The sequence below is a fragment of the Lates calcarifer genome, linkage group LG10 (genome assembly GCF_001640805.2).
Source record: "Lates calcarifer isolate ASB-BC8 linkage group LG10, TLL_Latcal_v3, whole genome shotgun sequence".
Lineage (NCBI taxonomy): Eukaryota > Metazoa > Chordata > Actinopteri > Centropomidae > Lates > Lates calcarifer.
The window spans coordinates 23,697,509-23,716,775 of record NC_066842.1 but is presented as its reverse complement, the minus strand read 5'-3'; the positions used below and the strand labels follow the sequence as shown (position 1 = coordinate 23,716,775).

The 19,267-nt window shown below is 40.9% G+C and overlaps 1 protein-coding gene across 3 annotated transcripts in view; it reads right to left on the bottom strand.

Annotated features, from left to right (window-relative positions):
* The window catches only part of spon1b (spondin 1b), a 106,464-nt gene that overhangs the window by 69,560 nt on the left and 17,637 nt on the right, over positions 1 to 19,267 (bottom strand). For all 3 annotated transcript variants that reach the window (XM_051073587.1, XM_018704157.2, XM_018704158.2), the window contains exon 4: positions 18,232 to 18,365. In XM_051073587.1, the coding sequence (XP_050929544.1) occupies positions 18,232 to 18,365 (134 nt within the window). The remainder of the gene's footprint in view (positions 1 to 18,231; positions 18,366 to 19,267) is intronic.

Below are 19,267 nucleotides of genomic sequence, written 5' to 3'. Positions count from 1 at the left end.
ATTCAATACAATATATATTTAAATCACAATGTGACCATCAAAACATTTTTCAAAAAGTTTTTATCAGCTGTGTCTGTCTCTTTACCTGCTCTCTCTGTATGACTCTGTGTAACATATTTAAAAAGGCAGTAAATTAACAAAGGGCTTGCAGAGACTGACCAGTCATTTTGGGAACCAGGTTACAACCTCGTGAGATGACAACCCATCCTCACCCAAGTGGCCAGTCCTCACATCTCATACAAATGGGGCAACTTTCTTAACAATAATAAGCTAACCCAAATCATCACTTTCTCAACTGTAAAATATCAAAATTTAATAAAGCATTAGGTTATGTATATAATGCACTCTAGTCTAAGTGCATGGCCTAAAGCGCATTGAGCAAGTGCGTATAGGGCATGTCCAAATCCAGTTTGGCTAGTTTGATGGCAGAAAAAGAGGTTGTGGTCTCTTAATTAAATATGGATGTGTTTTGGGAATAACATGCAGTAAATTAATCAGAGTACCGTTTCCCATTCCTTTTAAAAGTCAGGTGTGCTTGCACCTTGATTGCTATTATACTGGCAGACTTTGGCCGGCTTCTTCTAACAGCTGATCTCTTCTTGCCTGTACTGTTGGTGGTGTACTTGGGTTCAAAGACACTGGAACATGCAGCGACGCATTGCAATATTATGCAACATATAACATACCTTTTTATTTTTAATATTTTGCATGTTTATGAGCTGCTGTGCATATAACAAGTGTAACACCCAAGTGTACATATATTGTGTGCCCATCTATGTAGATGCATATTACTGTCTTAATGAGGCACCTTTGAATTAACAGTAAAATACAGCACCACTGACTTCAGACCAGGTACATTGCGCTTTGTGCTGCTTTGTGCTGCTTTGTGCTGGGTGTTAGAGGGCCCAAAGCCAGATGGCCATGCAACCACATAGCAAGTGGTTTCTGACATCTGGGCATGCTTGAAATGACCTAGTTAATCTTTGATCAATTCAAAAGGCTTGTCTTTGTCTGTGACTGCATCAAGACAGAAGAGTTTAAATCCAGCTCTCGAAGAGGTTCAGAGTCATCACAGTTAGATTTGTGTTGACATTGAACAAGCAGACAACTAGTGGCCTCTTCCTCCTCCTCGAGTCTTACCAGTAACAGCACCAGAATACTGATGGGAAGATTGAGCGGGAAGTCAATGTCAGGTGAAAATCAGATGAACAGACAGCCAGAGGGCAGTGACTGAGTGAGAGGAGAAATGTAAGAGTAAACTTGATAATGAGATGAGAAGCGATTAACAGGACAGCAAAACTTGGACTGGAAAACAGTCTGCCTCACCCCCTTTCTGCTCCCTTTTCTCTCATCTCTCTCTAACTTTTCGCTTCAGATGGAAACATTTTCAGACACTCAAAGACTTTTCAGGAGTTCCTGGAGATTAAAGAACAGATTTGGGCTGAGCTAATCAGAATGGCCACAAGGACCTTGGTGACCTGGGGTGGAAAATACACAAACACAGAATCTTTCACACTGACAAACACAATCTCATATGTACGTAAACACCATCAAGGCCCAGGGACTTTGTGTATATAAGCACACCATGCTCTCGAAAGATAAAAGTCAAAACAAGCTAGAAATATAAAAACCTTTCTGCTGAAAATCCTCACAACATGTGGCAGTTGAAACTAAACAATGCTTTGAAGATGGAGGAAGGAGGGAAATTGTTTGGATGAATCATCATAATCAAAGTAAAGATTTGACAGTTTTCTCATGAAAGAAAAATGTAATCATGTTGTTTTTACTATATGGGCCTGAGTTTGAGATTGTCAAACCTGAGGTTTCAACATAATATCAAAAATCTGTGTGAGTGTGACTTGTTTTCTTTTGAAAATGTCAATTTCTGTGGGTAGACGCACACTTTGCAATTTGGTTAAAAAAGAAGGTTATTGTAAAACCATCTCAAACATAGTTCTGATTATTAACTATTAAAAAGCTAACTATAGTAACATGACATTTGCTTGTGTTATATTTTCCTGTTTCTACGGAGCTCTGGTGACATTTGAGCCACGAGTTCATAATGTGTGGGAACAATTTGAACACAGCTTCTCTTTTTACCTGAGGTAAGTGGCTGATGATAAAAGCTCAATAAAACTTATAAGTGTCTTGTTACAGACGATATTTGACTTTGCCAGCATGATACATTCAATTGTTTATTTAAAAATAAACAAACAAACAAATAATCAATTTGTGATTATTTGCCACCATGTGTATAACAAAATGAAATTTTGGTATGTTACAAGAACAAGAAGAATGAAGAAGCACTGTGTCAAATATAAATACAGCAGAGCTAAGTATATGTCAAAAAAGTTAAAAAAAAAAGTTAAAAACGTGGACATTTTCAGCACCTGTAGAGGCTTGTATCCCTCAGCCTCAGGCTACATGTTGTTTCATGGCCAACAGCTTTGTAGGGTGAATGACAAGAGTTGGGGTGAAAACTTGACCAACTGAGGAGGAGGAGGGTAGGCCTAACAGTATACTTCCTGCTTCAAGGAGAAAAGTAGCACATTGCATCTTGAGGTTGTTGTCAGTTCCAGTGCCAATAATGGCTGAGACGAGCAGAGATAGCACATGTTCAAGAGTGCTATTCAAAAGCTGCTGACATGTTCTGCTTGCCAAGAAACTGATGACCGTGTTTAGCAGCTGACTTCTTTCAGATGTTCAGCTTTCACATCACTTCATTGTCTGAACCTTTGGGAAAAAAAGTTTACTCCCCAAGTGGAGCTTGTTAAGACTCCACTGTTTTATGATCATATAGCATGTGATCATAAAACAGTGGAGTCTTAACTTCCCGATTAATTTACAGATCATTTTTATCAATCGTTTCATGAAATGTCAGGAAATAGGGAAAATACCTATAAAAATTGTCTAAACCTATGATGACTTACTCAAATTGCTTGTTTTCTTCAACCAGCAGCCCCAAACCTAAAGATATCAGATTTACTATCTAAGAACCAGTGGCTTCTGATATTTTTGTTTAAAGAGTTTAAATTTTCAAGAAGAGACTATAGAGGCTGCAGCCAGATAGACAAACTCAGTAAAGTAGGTTACAATTAAAATAAGGTTTGCTGTCAAAAAAAGAATCACACCTCCCAAAAGAATATACAGAAGGTTAATCCTTTATTAGCCACCAATTACTCACAGAGGTGACAGCAAAATATATATTATTGAAAATAAAAATAAAAACTGGGAGCAAATTTCAATCAGGTTTAAAATGGCATGCCACATAGATCAAGCTATAGCCAAATAAATCCAAAGGATCAACAGGTGAAGATCTTGGCTTGGTGGCTATATGGGAGAACCCCACAAAAACAGTGTTTCTCTCATAATCTTATTTAGCTGATAGAGATGTCTTCATTCCAGGACCCACTCTTTAAGGAAATGTTGGAAGATGAAAGCATCGATCCAATGAAAAAACTGTCACTGTCTGGGAAGCATCCAAAGCTTTTATTAGAGGCAAATTGCATATTTTAGCAAAGAATAAAGACAATATTTCAAATGTGGTAATATTATAATAATTATTATATTATTATTATATATTGTATATTGTTATATATTATTATTATTATTATTATTATATATCCCAGAAAAGAAAAAAGAGTTGAATATACCCTTTTTAGGATGAGGTCAAATTTATTAAAGAATAGAGAAAAAGGTAATAAGTTACTGGCTAGGCAATTTAAACAAAAAGATGCTAATCACGTCATCCCAGGTATCAGAAATGAAAAGGGAGACGTACTTAATAAGGCACATAACATTAATCATCATTAATTAAGTACTTATTCAAATCTATATTATTTGGAATCAGCACTGTTGCCTCACAGCAGGGTTCAAGCTCTGGTTCACCCGTGGCTTTTCTGTGTGGAGTTTGAATGTTCTCCCTACGTAGGTTCTCTCTGGGTACTCCAGCTTCCTCCCAAAGTCCAGAGACATGCACATTAGGTTAACTGGTGACTCTGAATTGCCCATAGGTGTGAATGGTTGTTTGTCTATATGTGTTGGCCCTGCGATGAACTGGCAGTGCGTACAGGGTGTACCCTGCCTCTCACCCAGTGTCAGCTGGGATAGGCTCCAGCCCCAACCCCCCACAACCCTTAATGGATAAGTGGTATAGATGATGGATGCGTGGATATTATTCAGATATAGAGATGAAAACATTCTTTTCAAAGACTGAACTTTCCCAGCTTTCTTCAGATCAGACACAGAAGACTGAAGAACCAATTACTGAGTTAGAGGTTAGGGGTAAACCTGGGAAATCCCAGAGTTTAGATGGGTTGTCAATGGAAAGAAAGTTTTAGACATAATATAGACATATCAATATCAGTTCTAACAAAGGTTTACAATGAATCAAGTAGTTCAGTCTTGGTAGCTTCACACAAAATTGTTTAGTGAATGTTTAATTTACATGCTAAAAGACACTTAATCAATACAATATAATTTAAACTCGTCTGGAAATGTTGGACACGAGGATACCTTTATTCATGACAAGTGGACTTATCCTTTAGTTTTTTTCTCTCTTTTCTGGAGAGAGGTAATCAAAACAGTGCAAGAATGGCTAGGTATACCATTGTCTGAATGAATTCAACTTTGTCTCTTCAGGGGCAGATCATATTTACCTTGGATTTCAAAATCAGCATTTGCCCTTGCCGTATCATTTCAGCTGTTAAGGTTACCCTTTGTAACCAGACAAACCAAGTTAGACCTGGGTTAAGTTAATGACAAAAAATGCATCATCTGAATGGAAAAAAGCCAATCTGCATAACCAACAACCAAAGAATTCTAATTGCTTGTCTGGAATCACGTTTTGTTTTTTGTATAAGGAGAAAATGTGTCTCATGACATAATTTAATTGCTTTTCTTGGGTATGTTTCATTTAATTGTTAATGAATATTTCTTTCTATATAAATTAACATACAAGAAGAATGATTGTTTTGTGCATTGTATCTGGTTATTTATTTTAAAAGCCAGTAAAAAAATTGTTTTTGATTAATATTCTGTTGAATCAATTTTGACTAATTGCAACAGCTGTGTTACTGCTGAGATCTGGGAACAAAAAGACAAGGGGGCAACAAATACAGTCACAAGACAGGCTTTCATCCAAAATTTAGTAGGAAAACAATGTAACACATTTCAAGAAAATCAGTAAAAGAAAATGCTGATTTATATGTGTTTATACATGTTTCGATTCACTACCACTGAATGAATATTAGGAGTTGGTTTGTTGAGATATGTAAAACAAAATGCTGGCCGTAATTCTTAAGTCGGATGCCATTAAACCACTGAAGAAGAAGAGAGTGCAACAAGATGATGTAATTAACAAGTGAGTGCCAGTGGGGGAGCGCTAGTGAGATGGATGCAAAGTAGACACATTTTCTTGAGCTCCTCACAGCACACAACTGATATCAATTTAAACTCTAATATGAAACTCTCACTGGCTATTTTTCTTAATACCAACAAAAAGTGGAATGTAAATATGTCAAGTAAAATTGCACATGGCAGAAAGACTGTTGTGCGCCAGCTAGCTGACACAGCAAGATCGAAGCCAGGAATACACCTTCAGACATGTCACCAGCTGAAGAGGAAGGCAAGCTCCCACTCATCTGGCAGAAAATGTCGAGTTAACCCCTTAATGCCGATTGTCGCGAATTTGCATACCGTTTGCATTCAGACTGCAGCCGAGATAGCGTCAGCTTGAAAGCAAAAACACAAATAATTAATTTTTTTATACAATTGTAAATACATTCAGGCATCAAGGGGTTGAAGTGAAAAAATAAAAATCTATGGGGCAAGCTTTCAGATTTGGAGGGGGGATCCAGATGCAACAACATCAAGATTGTGGGCATTCTGGAAGGTGAGGAAAAGGGGAAGCCGACCAAGTTTGTCTCCTGATCCCTAAGCCGTTTGTCACTGACACTGGGCGCACATACAACATCCCAAACCACCAGACAGCTCCAGGCCTCGTACAATAATTGCTTGGGTGCATTTTGCACAGGAGAAGGAAAAGATTCTGCGATTTAGGAGGCAGCGCTCGTTAAACTATGGAGGTCAACTATTTATTTTTTGTTGGTTTTTACTTGCTGCCAGACTAAAGGTGAAGTTTGTGTTTTGATATAATGCAAAAAGTACTACAAATTAATAACAGTCTGAATTCTTCTGTCCTTGGTTTCTTGGAACATGTGTGGTTTGATAAGTCAGTGAAATCTGACATTATTTTCTATCAAGAAACTCATCTTAAAGCCACCCAGCACAGAATACTCAAAGCTAATTGTATTTCACACGTTTATCAGTCACCTTTCACATCTAAATCCAGAGGAATCTGAACAGGCATAATAATTTACATCCTGTTACACTGGTAAATACATGCAGGCCAAACACAGATGATCCTGCTTTCTTCCATAAGGTTTTTGATTTGATTCCAGATGATGACTCAAGTCACATTTTATCTGGACCCTTATGTAGATTTTCCTCTGCCACCCCACCCAACATTCTTGCTGGGCAAACCCTCAACAATTTGATACAGTCGAAGAAGGTGGTATATATTTGTAGATTACAACACCCATCCAAACGCAATTATTCTTTCTATTCTAATGTGCACAGATCATAGACCTAAGTTGATCACAGCATAATAACTTCTTATCATAGGCCAGTCATTCTCAACCTCCAACAGTCCCTTCCTAGGCAAGCTTACAGCTGGCACTTTTACCCTCTTTTGCTTAAGGATCAGGCATTTAAAAAATAAATTTCAAGCCATATCTGACAGTTCCTTGAGACCAATGACAACAGTGAGGTGAGTGATTCAGCTCTGTGGGAGACACTCACAGTAAATATCAGGAGGACAAATTATTTCTTATGAAACCACACTGAAAACGGAGTCTAATCTGAGTCCTCTGTAGTGTTCTGGCGCTGTGGGAGACGGCTGCCTCTCCAGTAGCTCTCCAGTTTTTTCTTTAGCTCTTTTAACCTTTGTTAACCACTTTCCCTCTAATTTTTTACTCTTCTTGCGAGAGATTGTGTGCTTTATATATATCCTATGAAAAATTTTATCTTTAAAATGCAACCAAGAGCCAGTTTTCTCACTTACTCACAAGAGGAACTGCTGGCTCTGCGCACAAAAGGCCGAGCCGGGATACAACGCCCCATCCCGGCTGAGGAGGAGACCCAGGCGATGCAAGGCCGGGGCCAAGCTAAAGGCTGAGCTAGTGGAGAATCGGAGGCGCTACAAACCATCGATTCCCTCCGTAATCATGGAATCCGTAATCAACAATCGCTGGTGTAACCCAGGACACATCTCCGTAAAGACAGTCTTGTGTTGCCATGACCTCGAGCTGCTAGCTCTTAGTCTGCGGCTATATTATCTGCTGAGGGAGTTCAGTCATGTGTTCACTGTCAGTGTTTACATCCCTCTGAGAGCAGACGCAGCCACTGCCTGTGAGAAGATCCACTCCGTCACAGCAAGGCTGCAGACACAACACAGAGGAACTTATGATCATCTCTGGGGACTTAAACCATGTAACTCTGGACTCTACCTTGGCTGTTTCTAATCAGGTTGTAGACTGTCCTACTAGAAACAACAGAACAATTGATCTTCTGTATGTTAATGTAAGGGATGCATATAGAGCGATTCCCCTCCCCCCACTAGGGAAGTCTGATCACAATCTGGTTCACCTACAGCCACTGTACACCCCCCGGTCCAAAAGCAGCCAGTGACAACTCGATCCATCAGGAGGTGGTCCTCTGAGATGGAAAGTGCCTTGAGAGACTGTAATAACACCACAGTCTGGGATGTGCTGATCAACCCACATGATGAGGACATAGAGGGGATGACACACTATATGACGGAGTACCTGAACTTCTGCGCAGACGTGGTCTCCCTGTCAAGACAGTCCATTGTTACCCTAATAACAAGCCATGGGTAACAAGGGAGGTCAAGGCTGTCCTCAACAAGAAGAAGGCTGCCTTCAGGAGCAGAGACAGGGAGGCCAGGAAGGCAGCACAGCAGGAGGTGAAACACTGTGTGAGGGAAGCTAAGGACAGCTACAGGAGAAAGGTGGAGCAGAAGCTGAGGGAGAACAACATGAGGGAGGTCTGGCAAGGTGTGAAGACCATCACAGGTCACAACACAAAGACCAGAGTTGTATGGGGGACAAGGGAGAGGGCGAACGAACTGAACGACTTCTTCAACAGGTTCAACTAGGCCTTGCCCCCCCCCCCCCACCCTCACCACAGCCATCTCTTCTTCTTCCCTCCACACACCTCCCCCCAGACACCACAACACCCCCATCCTCCTCCTCCACCTCAACACAATCTCACTACAGACCAGGTCAGAGGACAGCTGGGGCTCAGGAGGTAGAGCAGTCGCCCACCAATCAGAAGGTCGGTGGTTCGATTCCCGGCTCCTCCAGTCCACGTGCCGAAGTATCCTTGGGCAAGATACTGAACCCCAAATTGCCTCCGATGTGTCATCGGTGTGTGAATGTGTGTGCATGTGTTAGAAAGCACTTATATATATGAATGTATATGAATATGAATGTGTGTGAATGGGGTGAATGTGATCTGTAGTGTGAAGCGCTTTGAGTGGTCGAAAAGACTAGAAAAGCGCTATATAAGTACAGTCCATTTACCATTTACAGCTGAGGAAGCTCCAGCCCAGGAAAGCAGCAGGCCCGGACAAAGTGTGTCCAAGACTACTGAAGACCTGCGCTGCAGAACTGGGGGAGCCACTACAACAGATATTCAACCTTAGCCTAAGCCTAAGAACCAGCCCAGCGAGCTGAATGACTTCCGACCAGTGGCACTCACTTCACACCTAATGAAGACGTTGGAGTGGCTCTTCCTCAGCCTCCTCAGACCCCAGGTGCAACACGCCCAGGACCACCTGCAGTTTGCATACCAGCAAGGTGTTGGTGTGGAGGATGCCATTCTCTACCTGCTACACCGAGCCCACTCCCATCTGGATAAAGGAAGCGGCACAGTGAGGATTCTCTTCTTGGACTTCTACAGCGCCTTTAATACCATCCAGCCCCCCATGCTTTGGTACAAACTGAGCAGGATGAGAGTGGACCCCTACCTGGTGGACTGGATCTCCAACTACCTCACTGGCAGGCCACAGTATGTCAGGCTGAAGGACATCACGTCTGACACTGTGGTCAGCAGCACTGGAGCCCCCCCAGGGCACAGTGCTGGCCCCTCTTCTCTTCACCCTGTACACCTCAGGCTTCTGTTACAACTCAGAGCTGTGTCACATACAGAAGTACGCCGATGATACAGCCATCGGGTGCATCAGGGATGACAGCGAGGAGGAGTATCAGAGACTGGTGGAGGACTATGCTGCATGGTGCCACACTAACCACCTACACCTCAACACCTCTAAGACGAAGGAGCTGGTCATTGACTTTGGGAGGTCCATACCATGACCACGACCAGTCCTGTTAGAGGGAGCTGAGGTGGAGGCTGTGGACTCTTACAAATACCTCGGGCTGTGGATCTATAATAAACTGGACTGGACAACACACACCAGCCACCTGTATGGGAAGACACAAAGCAGGCTGTACTTCCTAAGGAGACTGCGGTGCATGCGGGAGTTACAACAACTTCCTGTTTAATGGCAAAGCATCGAAATTCGCCATGGCGATACAGTAAGGGTGTCCCATGAAGACTCACAGCCTTCACAATTCAGCACCAGTATGATATTAATGTTTGTCTGACCACATTTGATGTCAATCAGATCAACCTCTTTAGATAAAACACATCATTTCCTGTTTCCACCATGATAACATCTATATATTTGAATGTAGATGTGTTCAGGACAGGTCTGTTGTCAACCCTGTGAAATTTGGGGCAGATCAGGCATGAGTTACATCAACCTCCTGGTTAATGGTGAAGCATTGAAATTCACCACGGCGCCACAGACACGCTCTTCAACGGAACATCAAAATTTTCACAATAAGGCATCATGAAGTCCTTAAGGCTTTCCTGACGAAGTCTAAAGTGGATCACATCAATATCAACCTGATGGTAACAGGATGTCATTTCCTGTGTCCAGTAGGTGGCACTATAACTTTTTGTGGATATTGACATGTGGGTGTGTTCATGTCGGGACCCTTATCATCACTGTGAAATTTGGGGCTGATTGAATAAAGTATGGCTGAGTTACAGCAACTTAAACGCAACTTCCTGTTTCATGGCGAGTCATCGAAATTTGAGGTGCCGCCACGGCCACACCCTTTGTCATCAACAAAATATTTTCATAACCTTTAATCACAAAGGCCTTAGAGTATCCTGATCAAGTTTGAGGTCGATATGATAAAATCTGTAGGAGGAGTTCGATCAAATACAACGTCCCCAAATGGCAAAAAATAATCAAAATTGGTGCAATAAAATTAAAATGGCTGACTTCCTGTAAGTTTAAGGCCATGATGTCAAGAGACTTTTTGGTGCATCTTGGCATGTTACATCATGCCTCCGAATTCATTCAACTCGGACAAACTAAGCCCAAAGGCAAGGGGATTTTGAATATGTCCTGGAGCCATTTTGCCACGCCCATAAGCAACAACCATGTAGATGTGTTCAGGGCAGGACTCTTATCAAACAAGTCTGGGGCAGATCAGACAATTTTTGCATGAGTTACATCAACCTCCTGGTTAATGGCATAACATCGAAACGCTGCCACAGACATGCCCTTCAATGGAACATCAAAATTTTTACAATAAATACAGCAACTTAAACACAATTTCCTGTTTCATGACAAGGCATCAAAATTTGACGTGCCGCCACGGCCACACCCTTTGACGTCAACAAATTCTTTTAATAACTTTTAATCACAAAGGCCTTGAGAGTATCCTGACCAAGTTTGAGGTCAACATGATAAAAACTGTAGAAGGAGTTCGATCAAATACAACATCCCCAAATGCCAAAAAATTGCCAAAAATGGGCAAAATTTTCAAATGGGATTTTAGGTATGTCCAAGGGGGCGCTATGGAGCTATTTTATGGTGCCAATGAACAAGACACCTATCAAATGTCAATTTTTGCCAGGTCTGATGTGTGTGCAGTTTCGTGAGATTTTGAGCATGTTTAGACCCTCAAAAACATGATTTTAGCATCACGAGAATCATTCTTACGATTACAATAGGGCCTTCACACGAAGTGCTCGGGCCCTAATAATAATTGATAACGCTGAAGTGGAAAAGTTTTTGAAATGAAGTTTCTTGGAGAGAGACTGGACCATAAAATCTGCTGGAAACCCCAAATCAATCAAGTCAGAACAAAACTAGCCAAGAGCATAGCAGTCCTGGGGAAAACCATTACATACTCAATTACAAATCTTGGTTCCCTGTGTATTCAACTTATAACCATTCTACATACTACAAAAAAGAGCAATCAGAATAGCACACTGTGGGTTTTAGGGAACACATAAACACACTGTTTTTGAAAGCAAATACACTAAAATTAGGGGATCTGGTTAAACTTAAAATGGCACTTATCATGTTCATGTTCCGGTAAACATTAAAAAAATGTTTGGTAACAGAGAGGGGGGTTACAATTTAAGAGGTCAACTTAATTCCAAAAAATATTGTGTTCGTACCACACAGAGGAATATGTGTATATCAATTTGTGTGCTGGATTTATGGAATGGATTGAATGAGAGATTGAAGCAAAGCACAAATATAAACAAATTCACAAACCCTAACCCTAACCCTAACAATATAAGAAAGAAATGCTTGGGATATACATGGTGGACTTGTACAGATGGTAAATGTTGATCTACTTTTAATCTTAGACACTGGGTGGCAAAGTGGTCTGTAGTATTCTAGGTGGTGGTGTAGGTTTGGAACAGGGTCGTGAAGTGTTTTGGTAGCAGTTGATGTAATATGAATTGTAAACTAAAATGTAAATAATTGATATTTGTATACTAAAGATGATTGTTATGTATTGTTAAAAAGGGGCGGGGAGTTTTTTTTACCTCTACCTAATCCTTTTCGGACACTTTGTTTTGTATCTTTTTGTTTTATTTTGTGTTCAAAATAAATAAAGAAAGGAATGAATGACTTAAAGGATATTTACAAACAATTCAGGGAGTTTTACTCTGAAATCTACACCTCTAACAGCTACACAGGAAGACTATGATGTTTTTTTGAATCACTTCCCTTTCCACAACTAGAAGCAGCTTCCAGCTTTCTCATTGTCTTAAATACAGGATGCCGTTAAAGCCTTTCCTTCTGGTAAGGCAGCTGGACCTGATGGGTTTGGGCCAGAATTTTTCAAAGCCTTTAATGAGGTCCTAAAACCTACCTACCTTCTCACACGCTGTCTGTTATACACATGGAAAAAATGTGATTACACAGAACTAACACACATCTCAGATTTGAGACTCACATTTACATTGACGCTGACCTGCCAAATTTTATGTGTGGATGTGGTACCTGATCTGACTGTTACATTCATATTATTTGATTACTTTGGCAACTGCTTATCCATTATTTTTATTGTTATGTTATATGTTATTATGTATTGTCTGGTAGTCTTTCTCTATTTCTTTTCAAGTCTCTCTGTTTTTTGTTTTTCTTTCTCTGTTATTTATTATTTCTGTATGTTCTTTGTATTCTCCATTCAAGGTTTACATTTTGTGTATTTAATTTCTCATAAAACTGAAAATGATTTTTAAAAAAAGAATGCCAGTTACACCTCCAATGGAGTAAAACAATGTAGAAAAACCTTATGGAAATATGGCTTATATGTTTGTTTCAGGAGGGTTATGGTCTGTTCATTACCTCTGTGTTTTTTGTTTCTCTAGTCTGTGCTCCTCCTGTGTTTCCTTCCTTGTTTGAGTGTACAGTATGTGTGTGCTCTTATGTGTCTATGTTGCAGAGGTGGGGCACGGCTGGAGGTTTGGCAGACCTGTTTCATCAACTCATCAGTTCCAGTATTTAAGCCCAGCTCTCCCCCTACTCTGCACCAGAGGGTTCTGTATAGCCATGCTGTAACAGTACCGACAGTTTATGTGCAAAACCTCTGTCTCTGCTTTGCCCCCTCGTCGTATGTGTGGTGAGGATAAAAGGACTGCAGTCTGACCAGCATCTCTGCCTCACATTCATCCTTTAGCTTTGTTTAACTTGACAACATCCTGAACTTCTCCTGGAGCCTAGAAGAACGTTAACAACACATCAGGTTAGTCCTCCATTGTTTGAAAACTCCCTCTTTGTTAAGGCAGAGAAATGCACTTTCCACACCCCATCAGTCTTGTTTTCGGGCTTCATTATTGAGAAGGGGCAGATGAGGGTAAACCCAGTTAAAATCCAGGCAGTAGCAGAGTGGCCAATCCCTGACAGTTGCAAACAACTTCAGAGGTTCCTGGGATTTGCTCATTTTTATCACCGCTTTATCAGGGATTATAGTAAAGTAGCGGCTCCTCTCATGCAGCTGACTTCTACCTCCTTCTCCTGAGGCAGACAGGGCATTTAAACAGCTCAAGGAGCGTTTCACATCTGCACCTGTGTAAATCCACCCTGGCCTAACTAAACAGTTTCTTGTTGAGGTTGACACCTCCAATTCTACTGTCCCAGTACTCAGATGACCAAAAGTTACATCCCTGTGCCTACTTCTCATGACGCCTGTCTTCTAGTGAATGAAACTATGATGTCGGGAACTGGGAGCTTCTTGCAGTAGTGCTGGCCCTAGACTGAGACTGAGGTTCCATTTATTGTGCGAACTGATCACAAAAACTTATCTCCAATCAGCAAAGAGGCTCAACTCCAGGCAGGCCAGGTGGGCCCTGTTCCTTGGCCGCTTTAACTTCTCACTAACCTACAGGCCCGGCTCCAGGAACACCAAGCCAGACGCTCTCTCTCCACCAAACTGAGTGCCAACCAGCCAGCACCCCACCTGAAACTGTCTTGCCTCCCTCCTGCATCTTGGCTGCTGTTCGCTCTGAAGTTGAGCAGCAGGTTAAGGAAGCTCTGAGGGACCATCCCAACCCAGGTAACAGAACCGCTAACAGTTTTTTTGTGACAGAGCCCCTCAGGTCACAAGTCCTCCAGTGTGGCCACTCTTTGAACCTAGCATGGCATCCGGGGGTTGCTAGCACCCTGAAAAGGCACTTCTGGTGGCCCACCACAGTCCAGGACACACACAGGTTTGTGGCTGCTTGCTGTACATTTCACTCCCCCTTCCTACAATCCCCCTTAGCCTTGGAAATTGCAGAACTGCTAGTACAGCATGTTTTTCACCTCAATTTCAAGGTCCTCAATTTTCCTCTTGAGTGTGGAAAGCCTTTTGTAGCACACTAGGAGCAGCCTCCAGCCTATCCTCTGGGTACCATCCCCAGTCCAACGGTCAGACGGAGCAGGAAAATCAGGACCTGGAAACTGCCCTGCGATGTGTGTTCACCCAACACCTTAGCAGTTAGCATGGGTTGAATATGCCCACGACTCCCTCTCTCCGCCACCAGTATGTCACCATTCGTGGTCATGTATGGTTTTCAAGCCCCTCAGTCCAGACCCAGTTCAGGTGGAGCAGGAGAATATGGAGAGAGGCCCGGGCTGCCCTCTTGAGGACTGCTGCCAGGAACCGCAACCTGGCTGACCATCACCGTACCCCAGCGCCCACTTACCAAGTTGGATAGCGGGTTTGGCTCTCCACTAAGAACCTCCCATTACAAGTTGAATTGTTGAATCTAATAAATTGGCAGGTTAAAACTGCCCTCATCCCTCAGGATTCACCCCACATTTCATGGTATGTGTGTGCTCTTATGTGTCTATGTTGCAGAGGTGGGGCGCAGCTGGAGGTTTGGCAGACCTGTTTCCCATTAACTTATCAGGTCCAGTATTTAAGCCCGGTTCTCCCCCTACTCTACGCCAGAGGGTTCCGCATAGCCACGTGATAACAGTACAGACAGTTCATGTGCAAAAGGTTGAGAGTTTCTGCAGTGTTTTCAATATCTGACTATTCTCTTCTTTTGTATAGATCACCTCTGTCCCTGCTTTGCCCCCTCATCATATGTGTGGTGAGGATAAAAGGACTGCAGTCTGACCAGCGTCTCTGTCTCGCATTCATCTCCTGTCAACTAAATTCCATTAAAGACTCTCAAATTGTCATTCCATGTGAGCATGCACTCTGTGTCCTGCTTTGGGGTCTTGGCTCAGTGAAATCATGACAATTTGTAATAATTTTGCAGGTAATTTTTTTTGTTTCAATTAAGTTTACAGGATTTCTATAAAAGCCCTTCTAATCTGATTCTTCAAGTGTTTCGCCTTGTCTGACTTCCTTTTTGTGAAATCACCCCATTCCCAAGTGTTGGCAATTAACTCGGTGAGTGGCTATGGTATCAATCTGATTGAAGTCTCAGCAAGAAAGCAAATAGGGATATTTCTTGACAAACAGTATTAATAAATAAGTCTAAATCTCTAGCTAATCTTGTAACAAGTGTTTAAATGCTATAGCTGTCACTAAGAGCTTTGTGACCCAAAATAGAACTGCATTGTTTTTAAAACCGCAGGTGTTGAGGTTGGCATCAAATTGAAAAAACAGTCCCAGAGGCTCCACTTGCAAAAACACCACTGAGATTCACAAAATGCAAGAAAAGTACTGGAACACTCCCAGCTGTAAGGAGTTGTTTTTGAAGCTTCCTGGAATGAGCTGAGAGAAATGTGCTTGATGTCCTGGACTGGCAACATATAATCTATAACCGAGTGCTGAGGAGAACAGAGAAACAGATTGCAAGATAAAAAAGGGGAGAAGACGGACACTATTCCCATGGGGCAGAATGATGTGGGATGTGAGTGAAAATGCACAACTCTGGTGGGAAGATTCATAGTTACGGTTACGTTTTCATTCTTTTAACTTGACACTGGCCATCACAAAGAGGCATGATTCATTGGAGGCTGTTTATAATGCTGTACACTAAAGTGACATTTTATAGAAAAGACCTACTGCAAAGTATCTCCCTCACTCACATGAGTTTGTGTCTGACGACAGTGCCAGCAGCACCATGGGAAAAGCAGAAAAATCTTCTAAACAAAATTTAGGTGAGAAGCAAGTTACAACAGCCAAAGAGTGGACAGTTTAAGGAAGACAGAGAGGCATACATGCTAGATGACATAATGCTAAATCTCTATCTCACTGCTGACAGACAAAAGTGACAGTAATATGAGATGAATTTGCATAGCAGATGTTCCCCTATGCAGGACTAGATTTATTGAACTAGTAAATACTGGGATGGCTACTTGCCATATGTCATACAGCAGGAGGAAATAAATTAAAAGTAACAGCTGTGAGTATACTGTGGAGGTAAGGGCAAGTTATAGCATCTCGCTCAGAGGAGGAAGAGATGCGTGTCAGAGAAGGAGATGGAAACAAAAAAGAGAGGGATAATGTAGAACTGTAGAAAAAGAGGGAGGAAGGCAGACAGAGCCATTTTCATTTCTATTCAATTATCAGATTCAATTATCAGCTGTTTATAATTTGTATTCTTCATTTATCAAAAAGTGGCTAGCAGCTATACATCGCCATAGTTAACTGAAGCCATATAAGATTTGTTTGGATGAATTACACTTTACACCTCATCATGTATTCATTGTAAGAGTTATGTATCAAACAATATAATTTTTGTAGAAACATAAATCAGTCAGTGTGAATGAAAATCATTCTCTTATTTCTTTCACTTAGTCAGTCTTGTGTTTTCTTGCTCTCTTCAATTTTTACCTATAGATTTTCTCTTAATTCCACAATAACCCCTGGCTATAGTAAGAAGTAAGAACAACATTAAGAATGAATGTGTTCATCATGACATCAGCATCAAAGTACTTTAGTACACAGGGCTGAATAAAGACTTCATTGCATTCCACTCTGTTCAATAAAATTCAAACTTTTCTAAACTGCAGTGTAGCTGAGTGATGGTGCAACATGAAACAGAAATATGCATGATGTCATTAAGTACTGTAAAATAACAGAATGTGATTGGTGCACAAATCATTTTTAATCATTATTTATTGTGACAGTGCCTTTGTGATTAAAAGCACAAATACAAAGCTTTCCCTTTTTTGAAGTTTTGTTTCTTACTGCAGGGATATTCAACTTTTCAATGAAGCAAAATATCATTAAAGTCTCCAAATAATTATCAGATTTGTCATATGAACTCCAGAGTAGCTTCATATCACTTTTTGTTGACTATATGTTATGCATTAAAGTTATATAAGTGTTAAGCACAACGGGCTTGGAACCTTATGCACCTTTTTACATCTCTGGGAATAATGTGTAGAATATATTATCTATATATGACGAGTGTTCTTCTGAAATGAGTTTTCATGCAATTTTATGTAAAAAAAAAAAAAAAAAAATCTGACGCATCTTGTACTCGGAGCCATTTCAAGTTCCATCCAACATGTAATTTTCTGACAGTTTTGCAAGATGCGTAGGGTCTCCCCTTACCAACATCAGTTTATGTATTGGCTTGGCAGAATTATTGCTTGGGCTCTAAGTTTGAACACCAAAATGATGTCCTTCCTATTACTAATACACATACACGTACCCTCAGTTACCAGTGCACTACTGGTATCACCCATCCACCTTTTTTATGAGGAAACACTGAAATCACTGACAAAACAAGCAGCCTCACAGCCATTTTACAGAACTTTTAAAATGATTAATAGAGACACAACAGTGAGAAGTTTGTGCTCTTCAGATTAAATAATACCAGCCCTCTAATCTGATCTTTCAGAAATTCAGAGCTTCTCGTATATTAGTATTTCTTAGTAGTATTGTTGGAGATGTTGCTGCCATTTCACACAGTGTTCTCACACACCCACACATACACACACACACACACCCCCTCTTAAAATAAGACAGTGGTTTTAGAGTCACACCTGCTTTAAACCACAAATTACCCACATAATCATCTGTCTCTTTGTTGAGGGGCTGAACCCATTACACAACACACACAGTGTGTTACAGCTTCTGGAGAAACACCTGTCATTAGCTTACTTATTGTGTTCCCTATGGCCAGTAATGACTATCTATAAAAACAACAATGACCATGCCAGGATGCAGTTTTCATTGGTGGTGTAGCAGTCCAGATTTCAGTTTTTTCTGTACCACTTACCACTTACCATGTGAGGTTACTTTCAAGAAGTAACACCAAATGGCGTAAATCTTCTGTTTAAAGGTAGGTGCATAATTAGACAAAAATGAAACTCACTTCAGTATAACACAGCCACTCCCAGTAGGCGGTGCTGTCCAGAACACCTGTATCCTAGTGCGTCTGCGAGGTGTGCTCTCTGTCACTGCAGGGGGACAGCTGGTCATGAACTGTGTGTCCTCCTCGTCAATGATCTAGACCAAAAGAATGGAGTATTTAGTATTGACATATAAAAAAACAAATGACATTGCTTTTGAAATTGTCACTTTGATATCTTTGAATTCAAAAACAGGTTTCCCATTTTTTTCTGAAAATGAGTATAAATCATCTCAAACAGTGTATCACAAAACCATTACTAAATGGAGCAGTAAGCCTTGAATTGCAAACGCATAGCACTTCTCTACCAGGGTAGTATATTATTTGCTTGACACAGATGTTATTTCAAGTATGATTGACATTTATATTCTTAACTCAGGCATGATCTTTGCTTAAAATTTTGAAAAAGGAAAAACATGAAAAGTAGGTGTCATCTTATGGAACACAACACATAAATATGTGGTGTGTGCATAGAGTGAGTAGTCTCACATCTTTGTCAGTGATCAGAGAGCAAGGGAAGCAAAATGTACTGTGCTGTGAGTGCAGAAATGAGTACATTGTGCATCTACTATAACATGGTATCAGTTTGGAGAATAACTCATTAAATAAACTGACACCAGAGTAATATGATTTATCTTTAATTCTGATATGATGACAATGCAAATCTCTGTCTTTTGACACCAGTTCAAACCAACAGCACTCAAAGGAACTCAAAGTCACTAAGTGAGGCCCAGTCCCCTTGGTACGTGGACCTTGCCAGACATTTTAAAGACTCAACACACACAGGCAGACACATGCACCCATGGCCTATGACCTTATTGGTAGGGTTCTCTCGCTGCCTCAGCGCAACAATAATGATGACCTAACACCCTGTCCCAAGATTTTGGACATTAAGTTGGGGACCAAAGTCACTGACAGCTTCTTTTTTCTTTTTCTTTTTTTATTTCTAGAGATACTTTATTGTATTTCTGTCTTACTCACAGTTTAGTTTACTTTGTAT